The following is an 18,994-nucleotide window of genomic DNA, read 5'->3' as shown; positions in this document are numbered from 1 at the left end:
TAGCCAACATGGCGAAACCCTGTCTCTACTGAAAATACAAAAAAAATAGCCGGGCGTGGTGGTACGCACCTGTAATCCCAGCTACTCAGGAGGCTGAGGCAGAAGAATCGCTTGAGACCAGGAGGCAGAGGTTGCAGTGAGCCGAGACCATGCCATTGTACTCCAGCCCGGGCAACAGAGCGAGACTCCATCTCAAAAAAATAAAAAATAGGCCAGGCATGGTGGCTCACACGTATAAACACAGCACTTTGGGAGGCCAAGGCGGGCAGATCACTTGAGGCCACAAGTTCAAGACCAGCCTGGCCAACATGGTGAAATCCTGTCTCTACTAAAAATATAAAAATTAGCTGGGTGTGGTGGCAGGCGCCTATAATCCCAGCTACTCGGGAGGCTGAGGCAGGAGAACTGCTTGAACCGGGAGGCGGAGGTTGCAGTGAGCCAAGATCTTGCAGTGAGCCACGATCCTGCCACTGCAGTCCAGCCTGGGGTACAGAGCAAAACTTCATCTCAAAAAAAAATTTTTTTTAATGTAAAAATAAAAAATAAAAAATAGGCTGGTCGCAGTGGCTCATGCCTGTAATCCCAGCACTTTGGGAGGCAAGGCGGGAGAATCACCTGAGGTCAGGACTTCAAAACCAGTCTGGCCAACATGATGAAATCCCATCTCTACTAAAAATTTAAAAATTAGACAAGTGTGGTGGCAGGCACCTATAATCCCAGCTACTCGGGTGGCTAAGGCTGGAAAATCGCTTGAGCCCAGGAGGCAGAGGTTGCAGTGAGCTGAGATCACACCACTGTACTCCAGCCCGGGCAGACAGAGCGAGACTCTGTCTCAAAAAAAATAAAAAATTTAAAAGAATGCACAACAGTTAAAACTGCATTTGAACACTCTTCAGCACTCCTCAAAAACATTCCCAGACTTGATCATCATCATTTGGGTCCAAGATATCCCCAGCCCAGAGTGCAGACAGCTGTACCACACGGTACCTCCCCCCATCTTTCCCAGCAATCATCCCAGTTAGTCTGATCATTAATTGCACCTTACCAGTGAAGGTCTTGGTTTTGTGTGCACATAGGAAGTTTTTCTATTCAATTTTCACCATTTTCCTCACTAATGTAGATGTGTAGAATTATTTTTTATTTTTAACAGGTAATAGTCATATGATTCCAAAATAAAAAGGTGTTATTTTGAGAGGTCTCCCTCCCATGCTTGTCCCTATCCATTGCAGTCCCCTCACTGCCACAAGAAAGCACTTTATTAGTTTATTGTGCATCATTTTCTTTATGTAAATACCAATATATATTCTTATTTCCTCCCATTTTCTTCCATAAAAGATAGCATACTGTAGTCCTGTGGGCCAACTTCTTTCAGTTAGCAAATCTGAACATCTTTCCATCTAATAGTCTTTCCACACAATACAGTTTTTACATATAATCTTTCTATACAATACTTCTTTATTTTTTAAACAGCCAGAATTCTTAAGTATGCATATAGCCTACTTTATTTAACCAGGTAATTTTTGTCTTTTCCATCACTATCAATATTTTTATCATCTAGTATTAGATGTTCCTAAATAAAGTATAATTACCACCTTTCTTGTGTTACTTATAAATATGATTATTTGGTCGGGCATAGTGGTTCACGCCTGCAATTCCAGCACTTTGGGAGGCCAAGGCAGGCGGATCACTTGAGGTCAGGAGTTCGAGACCAACCTGGCCAACAGGGCGAAACCTCGTCTCTACTAAAAATACAAAAATTAGCCAGGTGCAGTGGCAGGCACCTGTAATCCCAGCTACTCCAGAGGCTGAGGCAGGAGAATCGCTTGAGCCCAGGAGGTGAAGGTTGCAGTGAGCCGAGATGGCACCACAGCTCTCCGGCCTGGGTGACAAAGCAAGACTCCATCTCCAAAAAACATGCAAATTAAAATTTAAAAAAAAAGTATGATTATTTGCTTTTGGTATTAACAGTATGATTCTTGATGACATTTTTATGATTATATAAAAAATGTATTAAGTTTTTTCCCACCAGGCTGTCCACTGGCAGGGCCAGCACTCACACATAAAACAGAGCCACTGGGTTGCACAATCCTCATCCAGCCCACCCAGTGCCAGTGTACTATCCAAATGTTATCATTTTCTTTTCTTTTTTTGTTTTGTTTTTTCTTTTTTTTTTTTGTTGAGATAGCGTCTCAGTCTGTTGCCCATACTGGAGTGCAGTGGCATGATCTTGGCTCACCACAACCTCTGCTTCCCAGGCTCAAGCAATTCTCCTCTGCCTCAGCCTCCCAAGCAGCTGGGATTACAAGCACGCTCTTAACCACTAGTACAACTTATGGTACCAACTGATAGAGAAAAATGTTAGGACATGTTGGGGTTATAGGCAGTGTGATATGTCATTTATTGCAATTCACCTCAGATCAAATTACTTAACCTTGCTAAGCCTCAGTTTCCTCATCTATAAATTGAGAATGGGGCATAAGGGAAACATTCTCTGACAAGGAAGTCAGGAAGACAGCAATGATACCATATGAAAAAGACCCAGACCGAGTGATCTGAAACATATTCAGCAGTTTTTAGAAGTTGCTGTGAAGGCCGGGTGCAGTGGCTCACGCCTGTAATCCCAGCACTTTGGGAGGCCAACAGGGGCAGATCACTTGCGGTCAGGAGTTCGAGACCAGCCTGGCCAACATGGTGAAACTCCGTCTCTACTAAAAATACAAAAAGTAGCCTGGCATGGTGGCACACATCTATAATCCCAGCTACTCGGTAGTCTGAGGCAGGAAATGCTTGAACCCTGGAGGTGGAGGTTACAGTGCACTGAGATTGCACCACTGCACTCCAGCCTGGGTGACAGAGCAAGACTCCATCTCAAAACAAAACCAAAACAACGAAAAGTTGCTGTGAAATTCTATGAATATTCATTAAAAGCACAGGATTGGGAGGGGTGGTAAAGGAAACTCACTGTGTCTAAGTTTCATCGCGATGACCAGCTTGAAAGCAGATAGGTTCAAATCTGCTTGTTCTCCTCCTGTAAGAATGGACGAAGAAGCAATTTGAAGACAGCTGGGAACTACAATGCCACAAGCCCCCTCCTAAGTCCCCTAAAGGTAAAATGTTAAAGAACATTATGAGGAAGCCGTAATAATTAGGAAAACTGGGAGAAGCTGAAGCTAGAGCCTCATATGGCTGAGTCCACACAGAGAAGGAAGTGTCATACTACCCAAAGGGAGGAATAGGTCTCAACCTCATCCCGGGTGGAGTCAGTGGCTCAAAGCATCAGATGAGGTCTTTGGTTCTTATTCCTCCACACTATAGTGTTATATTCTAGGTAGAAGACTAGTGCTAAACACCTCCACACTGAGGGGAAAGGGGCACGCAAGGATGGTCTACTTCTATATGGGGTGATAATAGTGCCTCTTTTCCCAAGTAGGGGATTCTATACCTCATCTGCCCTGGGAGAGGTGGTGGGGAAGGGCGTAAATAGAGCCCAGGAGTCTACCTTGGGGAAAAGGGGCCTGAGAACAGGGATTCTTACCTGAGTGTCTATATGGACTGAGATAAGTACAAAATCTTGGAGGAGGGGGTAAAAATCTGTGCCTGCATATGCCTGGGGTCTATACCTCAGTGATTTGGGTTGGGGGGATTGCCATCTGTCCCCCTACTCTGGGGTGCAGAGAAACTGGGGAAACCCACAAAGTGGCTGTGTGCATCTCTGCTGCATGGGAAAAGAACCACAGATCTGTTTATCTCTAGATTGTGGGGATAGGTCCTGCGTCTCTTTACCCTGGAGAGGGCTGAGGTGCGGGATCGATATGCCTGATTCCACAACTATGCAGCTTTGAATAAGCAGGTCTGCACCTTACCTGCAGTGAGCTATTCTGGACCCTTCTATGGGAGGTGGACTGTGACAACTTTCATCTTTTATGCTGGTTGAAGTCAGCAGCACACTAACACTGAAAGAAACAGGGGCTCTGGTTCTCTGCATGGGTGGTGTGTGGAAGGGGCAGGCAATGCAGCTATAAATTAGTAGATCAGCCCTAATACTTGGGGGTGGGGGCGTCTGTGATTCTACCCTGGGTGGAGAGAAACAGATCTGAGCTCCACTACCTTGGGTAAAGGGGAGAGACCGTAGGCACTGCACTGCCGGGTAATCAACGATGTCACTCCCTCTCAACATTACAGGGAGGGAGACCTGCATATCTGCTCCTGTGGGGTATCTCCCTTGCTACATTTAGTGATGCTAAATCTTTGGGGGAGGTAGGGGAGGTAGGGGGATGATCTGTGTCTACCTCAAAAGGAGAGGAACACATCTGAGCCCCTCTACCCCCATGGCCCCTCAAGGGGCAGACCTGTCTCTTCATGGATTAAGGTCTGTTTCTGTGTGGGTGCTTCGAAAAATTACACATTCGGTAAAACGGGGGCTACGGAAGTAGGGATCAGGTCTGATTCTCCACAATGGGGACTCAATCTAACCTAGGAGGAGGGGGCAATCGGCTTAGTTGTCTATAGGATGAGGCCTGTATCTGCAACCACTTTGGGAACGGGTGAGTTGGGGAGAGACACTGAGCGCTCTAGGTCTACGCGAATGGGGAGGAGGTGCCCTCCCTCTGTATATTAAATGTTTCTAAGCTCCTCTATACTGGTATGGGGGCAGATATACCAAAGCGTCTGTCTGTCCTGAGGAGGTGCCTCGAGGCGGCTGTCTAGAGTCAAGCCAAGGAAATGCCTTAAGTCGGGAGAAGTCTGCGATGCTCAGCTAGGTTGAGGGAGATGTCTCTACACGGTTGGGGTGGATGTCCCCCATTCCTTCGGTGGGTCGACTCCTGTCTATACAGGGTGAATGCAGAATGCAGCCTCACTATCTTGAGGACGATCAACGCTTCACCACACAAGTGAAGTTTGTCCCTCTCTACACCGTGTGTCCCGGGTCTACACCTTTCTAGGTGGGATGGGGCAATGCCCCTCTCCCGGCAAACTCCACTCCGCGAAAAGGCAATTAGGCGCGTCTCCACGTGTGCCGCGAACCCTGCCCCTCTTCCGGGTCCTTCTACCCTGGAAAGGATCCGGCTGTTTACCTCTCTATTCCAGGCTGGCGGGCATCTCTGGTTTCACATCCAATACACGATCCTAACTGCCCGGCCGTCTAGGTGAGAAAAGAGGAGAGTAGTTTCTTACCTACACTTCCGGCGGAGATCTGAGAAGCGAGGGCAACACGACAAGTCGGTTGGGCGAGCAGATGCTCTCGCGCAGCTAGGCTCCGACTTCCGGATCCCAGGCCGGCGGCGCCCGACTCCACCCACTGTGCGTTCTCCGCGAGGGGACGGGGCTTCTGACTGACAGCTCGCGCCCGCCCGTCCCTTCCTCGCGACCACGCTGGCCCCGCCTCCTGGCTGCCCCGTAGGTAAGGAAAGAGCCGAGGAGGGCAAAGGAGGACGGCCAAGTGACCGGGAAGAAGCGGCGGGTCGACTGGTGCGGCTACATACCCTACTTGCAAGCCAAAATGTTGTCTGCGGGCATTTGTCTGGGGTTAAATATGCGTGCTTCCAAATCTCAGTAACCAGGCAGTCACCACGCCCGAATCACATAAGGGTGGGGGATGGTGTCTTTGTCTGCATGGAAGATGGCGACAGCAGGGTGTGAGAAAATGGCCGCCTAGGTCACATGGCTGGCCGAGTATTCCCCACCTGAAGTGAATTGGTTAGCTGTTCCCAGCCACCTTCCCGGGTCCTTGGGCCCCAGACAATCCCTGAGCACTCCCAGCTCTCTCTGCATACGTTCAGATCTATGGTCAGACCCAACCCGAGCTGGAGCAGAAGCCAGAACTAGAAGCCTCTCCCACTCTTTTGCCTTCTTCCCCTCCTACTCCATCCTTCCCTCAATCCCGGAGCAGCTTCTACAGAAGGGAATGAATTTATATCTCTGGAGTGGGGCAAGTAGGGATTTCTGAAGCCATCTCAAGGAGCTGGCTGGGAAGTGAAGTCTGCCCCCACAAAACAGTAAATATTAGTCTGAAAATGTTTTCTTCCTGATGGTTTAATTCCAGCCCCTCCTCTTCCTCAAGCCTAAACCCTGGGGTGGGGCACAGAGTAGGTGGGACTTTGTGCCTCCGAGGGTGGGTTTGTTTCTCCACTTCAAGCACAGATGGGCTGAAAATGACTTCTTCTGTCCCTTTACCCATAAACAGGACTCACTATCTCTCTACTTCGTTGGAGGGCTTCTAACCTCTCATCCTAGAGACACCTGAAATTCCTCTGGACCCCAAACCAGCCCTGATCACTTGCACCTTTCCCCCTGCATTTGCAATTTTTTTTCTGTTTCTCTAAGACCTAACTTGTCACTTCGTTGAAACCTTCCCTGACTTTCCCAGATAAGTCAGAAACCCAGAGCACCTTACCTGTATAGCTAAGCTAGCACTTACCACAATATTGTAGTTTTTTATGTGGCTGTGTCTCCAGAAGAGGGTGAACTCCCTGAGAGCAGGGGCCGTGTATCTTCAAGCCTTCAACAACACCCAACACAAAACTGGTACGAGGCAGGCTTCAACAAATGTTTGTTAAATGGGTGAGTTTACAGGCCTGCACCACAAACCAATGGGAAATGGGCTGTTTAGTAGATGGCATTGGGAAATTTGGCTCTCCATGAAAAGAAATATAAAACTGGATCCCTATTTTTCCACCTAAGAGGGTAGACAGTGAATGTGAAAGGTAAAACTATGAAGTTAATATATGCAGGAGAATATCTTTGTGACTTGTTGACTGGGGAAGGACTTTTTAAACAAAATCCCAAATGCACAAGATATAAGGGAAAAAATACAATGAAATTTTGTGGAAACTATTACGACTTTGGAAAACAATTAGGAAGTATCCAGAATAGCTGAAGATGACCCTGGGACCCAGCAATTCTAGTATTGGAGATGATTGAATAATAGGTAGATAGATGGAGATCACCCCTAAACTTTAACTCCTAGAGAAATTCTTATACATTTGCTCAATGAGTATGTGGAAGAATGTTCATTGCAGAACTGTTTGTAATAGAGAAAAAAATGTGAACAACCCAAAATTCCACCAACAGGAGAATGAATAAGTAAATTATGGTATAGCCATATGACAGAATATTATGCAGAATACTACAATGAGAAAGAATTAATCTTGTTGCATGCATTGACCCGGCTAAATTTCAAAAACACAATACTGAGATAAAATACAAATTGCAGAAGGATACATAAAGTATGAAACCATTTATATAAAGTTCTAAAATCTAGAAAACAGCAAACAATGTTGCTTATAGATTAAATAGATATATAAACAATTTTTTTTTTTTTTGAGACAAGGTCTTGCTCTGTCGTCCAGGCTGCAGTATTGGCTTGATTTCCTCTCACTGCAGCCTCCACCTCCCTGACTCAAGCCATCCTCCCACCTCAGCCTCCCAAGTACCTGGGACTACAGGCATGTACCACCACACCTGGCTAATTTTTGTATTTTTTGTAGAGACAAGGTTTCGCCATGTTGCCCAGGCTAATCTCAAATTCCTGAGCTCAAGTGATCCAACCACATCTTGGCCTCCCAAGGTGCTGGGATTACAGGTGTGAGCCACCGCCCCCAGCCAACAATAATTTTTAAGGAGAAATACCAAATCCAGAATACTGATTACCTCTGGGGAAGAAAACAAAAGAACAGAATGAGAGAGAGATACACAGGGAACTTCAACTGTTTGTCTAATATTTTGCTTTCTAAGCTAAGTGGTAGGTACGTGGGTTTTTGTTATATTCTCTATACTTATTTGTATGTCTGAAATATTTCATATATATATATATATATATATTTTTTTTTTTTTTTTTTTTTTTTGAGACGGAGTCTCGCTCTGTCGCCCAGGCTGGAGTGCAGTGGCGCTATCTCGGCTCACTGCAAGCTCCGCCTCCCGGGTTTACGCCATTCTCCTGCCTCAGCCTCCCGAGTAGCTGGGACTACAGGCGCCCGCCACCTCGCCCGGCTAATTTTTTTTTTTTTGTATTTTTAGTAGAGACGGGGTTTCATTGTGTTAGCCAGGATGGTCTCGATCTCCTGACCTCGTGATCCGCCCGTCTCGGCCTCCCAAAGTGCTGGGATTACAGGCTTGAGCCACCGCGCCCGGCCAATATTTCATATTTTTAAAAAGACTACAAGGATCTGAAACAAAATGTTAATAATAGTTAAATCTAGATTAGTGGTTCTCTAACTTTCCCCAGCATCAGAATCACTGGGAAGGCTTGTTAGAACACCAATTACTGGGCCTCATGCCCAGAGTTTTGATTCAGTAAGTCTGGTTTAGGGCCGAGGATTTGCATTTCTAACAAGTCAAAGTGACATTATCAGTGAATTTAATTTTCTTCCTTGTACTTTTCTGTGTTTTCCATGTATTTGATGAATATTTATTACTTTAGTGAGAGATTGTGTTATTTTTTAAAATCTCTTTCATCTCTACTTCCCATTTTCATTTCCCTCCTATAGGCAGCCATTCTAAGGTGTTTTATGCGTATTTTTGCATATATGCATTCTTGCAAAATATGTATTATTGCTTTGTGTGTATTTCCTCCTTTTTTTTCTTTTCTTTTCTTTTCTTTTTTTTTTTTTAAAGCCAGCGTCTTGCTCTGTCCCCCAGGCTGGCGTTCAGTGGCATGACCTCCACTCACTGCAACCTCCGCCTCCTGGGGTCAAGGGATCCTCCCACCTCACCCTCCCGAGTAGCTGGGGGACTACAGGCGCACATCACCATGCCCAGCTAATTTTTTTTTTTTTTTTTTTTTTTTTTTTTTTTTGAGACAGAGTCTGGCTCTGTTGCCCAGGCTGGAGTGCATGGCCCGATCTCAGCTCACTGCAAGCTCTGCCTCCTGGGTTTACGCCATTCCGCTGCCTCAGCCTCCCAAGTAGCTGGGACTACAGGCGCTCACCACCTCGCCCGGCTAGTTTTTTTGTATTTTTTAGTAGAGACGGGGTTTCACCGTGTTAGCCAGGATAGTCTCGATCTCCTAACCTCGTGATCCACCCATGTCGGCCTCCCAAGGTGCTGGGATTACAGGCTTGAGCCACCGCACCCGGCCTGCCCAGCTAATTTTTAAAGATGTTTTTATTGGTCTCAGCCGGGCACAGTGACTCACACCTGTAATCCCAGCACTTTGGGAGGCCGAGACAGGCAGATCACCTGAGGTCAGGAGTTTGAGACCGGTCTGGCCAACATAGTGAAACCCCATCTCTACTAAAAAAAAAAAAATACAAAAAATTAGCTGGGCATGGTGGCAGGTGCCTTAATCCCAGCTACTTGGGAGGCAGAGGCAGGAGAATCGTTTGAACCTGGGAGGCAGAGGTTGCAGTGAGCCGAGATCAAGCCATTGCACTCAAACCTGGGGGACAAGCGTGAGACTTCTCTCAAAAAAAAAAAGATTTTTTTGACGAGTTAATGGGTGCAGCACGCCAACATGGCACATGTATACATATGTAGCAAACCCGCACGTTGTGCACATGTACCCTAGAACTTAAAGTAGAACTTAAAGTATAATAAAAAAAAAAAACTGAATCAGAAGAGTACACTCTAAATTCATGATAATTATTGTTTCTAAGGTGAGAGAATGAGACACTACAGGGGATTAAAAAGATACATTTTTACCTGTAAAAAAATAAAATAAAATAAAAAATAAATAAAAATAAAAAGGCTTTTAAGCATGAAAAAAAAAGATTTTTTTACTGGTCTCGAACTCCTAGGGCTCAAGCAATCTGCTTGCCTCTGCTTCCTGAAGTGATGAGATTATGGGTGTGAATCACTGCACCCAGCCAAATGTTTATTCTATATTGTTTCCAAATTCAGAACAGTTGAAAGAGTGGTATAATGAAAGCCATATACCCTTATACTTCACCAAATATCATCCTACATAACCACAATACCATTATCACACCTAAGAAGATTTAACTATAACTCAGTAATGCCATCACGTATAGCCCATATTCACATTTCCCCCCAGTTATCCCCAAAATGCAGCTTTCATTTTTTGATCCCAGGATCTAATCAAGTTTTATGTATTACATTTCTTTTTTTTTTTTTTTTTTTTTTTTTGAGATGGAGTCTCGCTCTGTTGCCCAGGCTGTAGTGCAGTGGTGTGATCTCGGCTCACTGCAACCTCTACCTCCTGGGTTCAAGCAATTCTCCTGCCTCCACCTCCTGAGTAGCTGGGACTACAGGCGTCTGCCATCATGCCCGGCTAATTTTTGTATTTTTAGTAGAGACACGGTTTCTACACGTTGGCCAGGCTGGTCTCAAACTCCTGACCTTAAGTGATCCATCCACCTTGGCCTCCCAAAGTTCAGGGATTACAGGCATGAGCCGCACACCTGACATTTATGTGTTACATTTTGTTGTTATATCCCTTTAACCTCTTTTAATCTAAAATAATACCCCTATATTTTTTGTGTTTCAAATGACATTTATGTTTTTGAAGAGTCCAGACCAATTGTCTTGTAATATGTCCCATATTCTGTATTCATTTGTTCTTTTCATATGAATAGATTCAGAATAAATATTTTTAGCAAGAACAGTACATAGGGGATATTCTTTATTTTGTTTTGTATCATCACCTCAAGAGGCACATGATATCAGATTGTCTCACTATTGAGCATACTTTGTACTTGTTGTTTTTCTTTTACATAAATATCTCATTCTGGCCAGGTGTGGTGGCTCATGCCTGTAATCCCAGCACTTTGGGAGGCCGAAGCAGGCGGATTGCTTGAGGCCAGGAGTTCAAGACCAGCCTGGCCAACATGGCAAAACCCCGTCTCTACTAAAAATGCAAAAATTAGCCCGGTGTGGTGGCGCACACCTGTAATCCCAGCTACCGGGGAGGCTGAGGCACAAGAATCACTTGAACCTGGGAGGCAGAGGTTGCAGTGAGCTGAGATCACACCACTGCACTCCAGCCTGGGCGATGGAATGAGACTCTGTCTCAAAAAAAAAAAAAAAAAAAAAAAACTCATTCTGTTTTTCATTCAGCCTAGTGTTTCTAAGGCCTGTCCATATTGCTGTGTATACATCTAATCTATTGCTTCTTTTTTTTTTTTTTTTTTTTGACACGGAGTCTCACTCTGTTGCCCAGGCTGGAGTGCAGTAGCGCTATCTGGGCTTACTGCAACTTCTGCCCCCCAGGTTCCTGCCTCAGCCTCCCAAGTAGCTGGAATTACAGGCGCCCACCACCTTGCCTGTGTATTTTTAGTAGAGATGGGGTTTTGCCATATTGGCCAGGCTGGTCTTCAACTCCTGGCCTCAGGTGATCCACCCACCTTGGCTTCCCAAAGTGTTGGGATTACAGGCGTGAGCCACTGCACCCAACCTAACCTACTCCATTGCTTCTATCTGCTCATGGTAATCATACTGCACCTTCCCTGCATAGATTGCCTCCAGCTCTTCAATAATACTTCAGTGAACATCTTTGTACATATTCCCTTATTGATCTGTGTGAGGATTTCTTTTGGAACATACACTCAAGAGCCACATGATTGCATTCTAAAGTGTGCATATACTTAGTGTGACTAAGAACACCAGTACTTCTAGATGGTTCTCTGGGATGGCAGTACCAGTTCACACTTTCACCATGTGTGAGGATTTCTGTATCCCCACATCTTCACTCACACTTGACATTTTCTAGCTTGCTATCTTTTTTTTTTTTTTTAAAGACAGAATCTCTCTTGTGCTCTCCTCGGCAGCACACATATTAAGACAGTCTTAATGCAGTAGTGCGATCTTGGCTCACTGCTACTTCCACCTCCCAGGTTCAAGCAATTCTGCTGCCTCAGCCTCCCTAGTAGCTGGGATTATAGGCGCCCGCCACCATGCCCTGCTAATTTTTGTATTTTAGTAGAGATGGGGTTTCACCATGTTGGCCAGGCTGGTCTCAAACTCCTGACCTCAAGCAGTCCACCCACCTCAGACTCCCAAAGTGCTGGGATTACTGGCGTGAGTCACTGCAGCTGGCCAAGCTTGCTAATTTTTGCTAGTCTAATAGGTGGAATAGGTTTTAATCCATCTAGATTCCACCCTCATATGTGGTAATAACTTGGGGACGCAGTTTTATTATTCTCCACATGGTGAGCCAGATTTCCCACCATCAAATACTGAACAATTCCTCCTTTTCCCATTGATTTGCCATGCCATCATTATCATACGTTATTATGCATATACACATATGTCTTTTTCTGTCCTTGGGCTAATACCACCTTGGTTTTAGTATTTTGTAATGTATCTAAATATCACATGGAGCATTTCCTCCTCTTTAGTCTTCTTTTTAGGTATCTTAGATCTATTGCCACATAAATTTTAAAATGAGTCTATCAAGGTCTTCAAAAATCCAACCGGAATTTTGATTGGGATCACACTAAATTTATAGATTAATTTGGAGGAACTGCCATCATTGTAATAATTACTCATTCCATCCAACAACATGGAATATACCCTCATTTCTTCAGTTCATCTTCTTCTATCTGTGTTCTTTGTTAGAATTTAAAGTTTTCTCTTAAGAATTGTATATTTAAAAAAATTAAAATGAGCCGGGCACGGTGGTTCACACCTGTAATCCCAGCACTTTGGGAGGCTGAGGCGGGCTGATCACAAGGTCAGGAGATCGAGACCATCCTGGCTAACACGGTGAAACCCCATCTCTACTAAAAATGCAAAAAAATTAGCCAGGCGGGGTGGCAGGCGCCTGTAGTCCCAGCTACTCGGGAGGCTGAGACAGGAGAATGGCGTGAACCCAGGAGGCGGAGCTTGCAGAGAGCTGAGATCCGGTCACTGCACTCCAGCCTGGGTGACAGAGCGAGACTCTGTCTCAGAAAAAAAAAAAAAAACTGGCCGGGCGCGGTGGCTCAAGCCTGTAATCCCAGCACTTTGGGAGGCCGAGACAGGCAGATCACAAGGTCAGGAGATCGAGACCATCCCGGCTAACACAGTGAAACCCCGTCTCTACTAAAAAAAATACAAAAAAACTAGCCGGGAGAGGTGGCGGGCGCCTGTAGTCCCAGCTACTCGGGAGGCTGAGGCAGGAGAATGGCGTAAACCCGGGAGACGGAGCTTGCAGTGAGCTGAGATCTGGCCACTGCACTCCAGCCTGGGCGACAGAGCGAGACAACGTCTCAAAAAAAAAAAAAAAAAAAAAAAAAAAAAAAAATTAAAATGAGGTCAGGCACAGTGGCTCACGCTTGTAATCCCAGCATTTTTGGAGGCCGAGGTGGGTGGATCACGAGGTCAGAAGTTCAAGACCAGCCTGGCCAACATAGTGAAACTCCATCTCTACTAAAATACAAAAATTAGCTGGGCATGGTGGTGGGCGCCTGTAGTCCCAGCTACTTGGGAGGCTGAGGCAGGAGAATCGCTTGAACCCGGGATGCGGAAGTTGCAGTGAGCCGATTGCGCTACTGCACTCCAGCCTGGGTGACACAGCGAGACTGTCTCAAAAATAAATAAATAAATAAAAATGAATTGGTTACCTTGGATGTTGCTAAGACATCAGCTTATTCTGCTGATAATTAATCAACAAATGGAAAAAATCTGGCATTATTCCTGCCTTCCCACATGAATCATATTGCAGGTTAATCAAATAGATAATTATGGCCGGGCGCGGTGGCTCAAGCCTGTAATCCCAGCACTTTGGGAGGCTGAGGCGGGCGGATCACAAGGTCAGGAGATCGAGACCACAGTGAAACCCCGTCTCTACTAAAAATACAAAAAATTAGCCGGGCGCGGTGGTGGGCGCCTGTAGTCCTAGCTACCCAGGAGGCTGAGGCAGGAGAATGGCGTGAACCCAGGAGGCGGAGCTTGCAGTGAGCCGAGATCGCGCCACTGCACTCCAGCCTGGGCAACAGCGTGAGACTCCGTCTCAAAAAAAAAAAAAAAAAAAAAAAAAAAAAAAAAAAAAAAAAAACAAATAGATAATTATGGAAAGAGCTTCTTTATGGAAGACTCACAACTTATAAATGCAAGAGAAATAGCAGTGTTACAATTCAAACCCTAATGAGATAATGGATTTAAGAAAAAATATAGCTACTAAAACCATTAGGTGAAAAACATTTGGGGAATTATAAGAGAGGAATTAGGCTGATACCATCTGACCCTACTCATCAAACTTATCATCAAAGACAGAAAACAAGATATATGCGCCTTCTTACGTTGTGCAATAAGAAGTATACAGTACTATTCATGAAGTATACTTTTAAACAAGAAGGAAAAAAGAAACAATTTAATCAAGCATCTCTATTTCATTTACCAAAAATTCAGGGAATATAGGAAGAGAAACATGTTAAATGATACCAGGAGAAACAATACACCAAAGCAAGAACTTGGGAAATTTTACAGGAAAATGAGCCAGTATATTCAACAAATAAGTGGAAGGAAGAAAAAAGGGAAAATTACAGACTAAAAAGAAAATAAGGCTGGGTGTGGTGTAATCCCTGCACTTTGGGAGGCCAAGGCGGGCAGATCACGAGGTCAGGAGTTCACGACCAGCCTGGCCAACATGGTGAAACCCCATCTCTACTAAAAATACAAAAATTAGCCGGGCATCATGGCACATGCCTGTAATTCCAGCTACTGGGGAGGCTGAGGCAGGAGAATCACTTGAACCCAGAAGGTGGAGTTTGCAGTGAGCTGAGATCGCACCACTGCTCTCCAGCCTGAGGGACAGAGCGAGACCTCATCTCAAAAAAAAAAAAAAAAAAAAAAAAAAAAAAGATTAAAAAGGAAAGGAAATTTCAGAGATAAAGCAAACAAATGCAATATGTGGGTCTTGTTAACAACCAGATTCCAACGAAGTATAAAAATATTTTTTTTTTTGAGATGGGGTCTTGTTCTGTCACCCAGGCTGAAGTGCAGTGGCAAGATCTCAGCTCACTGCAGCCTCCACCTCCCGGGTTCAAGGGATTCTCCCACCTCAGCCTCCGGAGTAGCTGGGATTACAGGGGCGCACCACCATGCCCAGCTAATTTTTGCATTTTTAGTAGAGACAGGGTTTCACCATGTTGGCCAGGCTGAAAAAGGTGTTTTTGAGATAATGAAGGACAGTAGAACATGGACTGGGTGTTAGATGATATTCAGGAATAAATGTTAAATATGTTGGGTATGTTAGGCCAGGCACAGGTGGCTCACACCTGTAATCCCAGCACTTTGGGATGCTGAGGCGGGTGGATCACCTGAGGTCAGGAGTTTGAAACCAGCCTGGCCAATATGGTGAAATCCCATCTCTACTAAAAATACAAAAGTTAGGCCGGGCGCGGTGACTCACGCCTGTAATCCCAGCACTTTGGGAGGCCAAGGCAGGTGGATCACGAGGTCAGGAGATCGAGACCATCCTGGCTAACATGGTGAAACCCTGTCTCTACTAAAAATACAAAAAAATTAGCCGGGCGTGGTGGCGGGCGCCTGTAGTCCCAGCTACTCGGGAGGCTGAGGCAGGAGAATGGCGTGAACCGTGGGGGGTTGGGGTGTGGAGCTTACAGTGAGCTAAGATCTTTCCACTGCACTCCAGCCTGGGCCACGGAGCTAGACTGCGTCTCAAAAAAAAAATAAATAAATAAATCCAAAAATTAGCCAGTCATGGTGGTGCACACCTGTAATCCCAGCTACTCCTGAGGGTTAGGCAGGAGAGTTGCTTGAACCCGGGAGGCGGAGGTTGCAGTGAGCCCAGATCGTACCACTGCACTCAAGCCTGGGCGACAGAGCTAGACTATGTCTCACACACACACACACACACAAAATGTTGGGTATGTCAACATTATTGTAATTATGCTTTAAAAAAAAAAAAAGTGTGTTAGAGAAACATGGCTTTTATGTGTGAGATTACCTCAGGTCTGGAATTTGCTATAAAATACTCCAGGGCTGGGTGCGGTAGCTCATGCCTATAATCCCAGCACTTTGGAAGGCAGAGGCGGGGGGGGATCATCTGAGGTCAGGAGTTCAAGATCAGCCTAACCAACATAGTGAAACCCTATCTCTACTAAAAATACAAAAATTACCTGGGCGTGGTGGCAGGTGCCTGTAATCCCAGCTACTCAGAAGGCTGAGGCAGGAGGATCACTTGAACCCAGGAGGTGGAGGTTGCAGTGAGCCAAGATGGCGTCATTGTACTTCAGCGTGGGCAACAGAGCAAGAATTCATCTCAAAAAAACACACACAAAAAAATCCTCCAGATGGATTCAGGCATTACTTATGCATTAAAATACATTAACAAATAAGTTTAAAAAAAGAATCGTATATTTCTTAAATTTCTAATTGCTTTAGAGTTTTGTTACTTTGTGAACTTTTTTTTTTTAGATCAAGTCTGGCTCTGTCACACAGGCTGGAGTGCAGTGGGGCGATGTCGGCTCACTGCAGCCTCTGCCTCCTGGGGTGAAGTGATTCTCCTGCCTCAGCCTCCCGAGTAGCTGGAATTACAGCTGTGTGCCACCATGCACAGCTGATTTTTGTATTTTTAGTAGAGATGGGTTTCGCCATGTTGGCCAATCTGGTTTTGAACTCCAGGCCTCAAGTGATCCACCCTCCTCAGCCTTCCAAAGTGCTGGAGTTACAGGCATGAGCCACCGCGCCCAGCCTGAATATGTCATTTGTAATAGATAAAACACACATTTTGAATATCGAAACTATTTAAAAATTATAGTTTGAGATTTCTTATCCCCATCTAGTCCACCCAGTTCCCCTGCACCCGCACAGGTATCAGTTTTGTTAGTTTATTTTGTCTTCTAGTGTTTCTTTATACAGATGCAAACAAATATAAATATATAGCCTATTCCACTTTCCACCTTATACAGAAGGTGCCATACTATGTATGTTGTTATACATATTGCTTTTTTCACTTAGTAATACATCCTGGGGGCCAGATGCAGTGGCTGACGCCTGTAATTTCAGCACTTTGGGAGGCCAAGGTGGGCGGATCACCTGAGGTCAAGAGTTCGAGACCAGCCTGGCCAACATGGTGAAACCCAGACTCCACTAAAAATACAAAAATTAGCTGGGCATAGTAGCACATGCCTGTAATCCCAGCTACTCGGGAGGCTGAGGCAGGAGAATCGCTTTAATGCAGTAGACAGAGGTTGCAGTGAGCCGAGTTTGCGCCACTGCACTCTAGCCTGGGTGACAGAGCTAGAATCCGTCTCAAAATAAATAAATTAATTAATTAGTTAAATAATACATCCTGGTGGTCTTTCCCTATCAGAGCATTAGAGAGTTTCTGGTAAGTAGAAAGCCACTGTATGAAAGCACATAGGACTACTACCTCAAAGTGTTAGGTAATGTGAATATACATTATGTGCACATTTATTTAATGACTGTGCCACAAAGGATAGATAGTTCATACATATGCAGATATTTCTGTAGGATAAATTCCAAGAATTACATTTGTAACTTTGGGGATATTGCCAAAATTGCCCTCCACAGGTGTTGTATCATTTTGCATTTCTACCAGCCAAATGTGATTGTATCTGTTTCACCACAGCCTCACAAGCAACAGAGTGTATTGTGAGACTTTTGGATTTTTGACAATGTGATAGAATAGAAATGGTATCTCAGACCAGGTACAGTGGCTCACGCCTGGAATCCCTGCACTTTGGGAGGCCGAGGTGGGCAGATCACCTGAGGTCAGGAGTTCAAGTCCAGCCTGGCCAACATGGCAAAACCCCGTCTCTACTAAAAATACAAAATTAGCTGGGCATGGTGGCAAACGCCTGTAATCTCAGCTACTTGGGAGGCTGAGGCAGGAGAATTGCTTGAACCAGGAGGTGGAAGTTGCAGTGAGCCGAGATAGAGCCACTACACTCCACCCTGGGAAACAAGAATAAAACACCATCTCAAAAAAAAAAAAAGGGAAAAAAAGAAAAAAAAATGGTATCTCAGTGTAGTTTTGATTTTCATTTATTGTGAGTGATGATAATTTTTTCATGGGTTTAAGGGACTTTTTATGTGTTTTTCTATTAATTATCTATTTATATTCTCTGTCCCCTTTTTCTGTTTGGTCTCTGGCCTTTCATTCATTTCTAGAACTTTGTTATATAATTAGAGAGATCATAAACTCTACTCCTTTAAATAAAAATTTTAAAAATTAAATAAATAGGCCGGGCGCAGTGGCTCATGCCTGTAATCCCAGCACTTTGGGAGGCCGAGGCAGGCAGATCACGAGGTCAGGAGATCGAGACCATCCTGGCTAACATGGTGAAACCCCGTCTCTACTAAAAATACAAAAAATTAGCCAGGCGTGGTGGCAGGCGCCTGTAGTCCCAGCTACTCAGGAGGCTGAGGCAGGAGAATGGCATGAACCCGGGAGGCGGAGCTTGCAGTGAGCCGAGATCGCGCCACTGCACTCCAGCCTGGGTGACAGAGCAAGACTCCGTCTCAAAAAAAAAAAGTTAAATAAATAGAGAGATAGACCTTTGTCAGTGATCTCAGCTGTCAATTTTTTTCCCAGTTCATCATTCTTCAGACTTTGCTAATGGACTTTTTTCCAAAGCAAATTTTATTTTATTTTATTTTATTTTTATTTATTTATTTTTTATTTTTTATTTTTTTGACATGGAGTCTCGCTCTGTCGCCCAGGCTGGAGTGCAGTGGTGCAATCTCAGCTCACTGCAACCTCTGCCTCTTGGGTTCTAGTGATTATCCTGCCTCAGCCTCTCGAGTAGCTGGGATTACAGGCGCCTGCCACCACGCCCAGCTAATTTCTTGGTTTTTTTTTTTTTTTTTTTTTTTCTGAGATGGAGTCTTGCTCTCTTGCCCAGGCCGGAGTGCAGTGGCATGGTCTCCGCTCACTGCAACCTCCGCCTCCCGGGTTCAAGCGATTCTCCTGCCTCAGCCTCCCTAGTAGCTGGGATTACAGATGCCTGCCACCATGCCCGGCTAATTTTTTATATTTTTAGTAGAGACGGAGCTTCACTATATTGGCCAGGCTGGTCTGGAACTCCTGACCTCAGGCAATCCGCCCGCCTCTGCCTCCCAAAGTGCA

The 18,994-nt window shown here is 45.0% G+C and overlaps 2 protein-coding genes across 4 annotated transcripts in view; both read right to left on the bottom strand.

The window, feature by feature from the left end:
- Window positions 1–18,994, bottom strand: part of GNL3L (G protein nucleolar 3 like) — a 517,777-nt gene that overhangs the window by 32,932 nt on the left and 465,851 nt on the right. For 2 of the 3 annotated variants that reach the window (XM_050776921.1, XM_050776920.1), the window contains 2 exons: window positions 5,176–5,288; window positions 2,963–3,028 (listed from right to left, as the gene is read on the bottom strand). In XM_050776921.1, coding sequence (XP_050632878.1) covers window positions 2,963–2,978 — 16 coding nt within the window. In that variant the 5' untranslated portion in view covers window positions 2,979–3,028; window positions 5,176–5,288. Of the gene's footprint in view, window positions 1–2,962; window positions 3,029–5,075; window positions 5,289–18,994 lie in introns of those variants that run through there. The other variant, XM_050776919.1, reaches the window with a different exon arrangement.
- Window positions 1–18,994, bottom strand: part of MAGED2 (MAGE family member D2) — a 645,534-nt gene that overhangs the window by 287,725 nt on the left and 338,815 nt on the right. The window lies entirely within an intron of this gene.

Source organism: Macaca thibetana, chromosome X (genome assembly GCF_024542745.1).
Source record: "Macaca thibetana thibetana isolate TM-01 chromosome X, ASM2454274v1, whole genome shotgun sequence".
In the NCBI taxonomy this organism is placed as follows: Eukaryota; Metazoa; Chordata; class Mammalia; order Primates; family Cercopithecidae; genus Macaca; species Macaca thibetana.
This window is presented reverse-complemented; position numbering and strand designations above follow the sequence as displayed.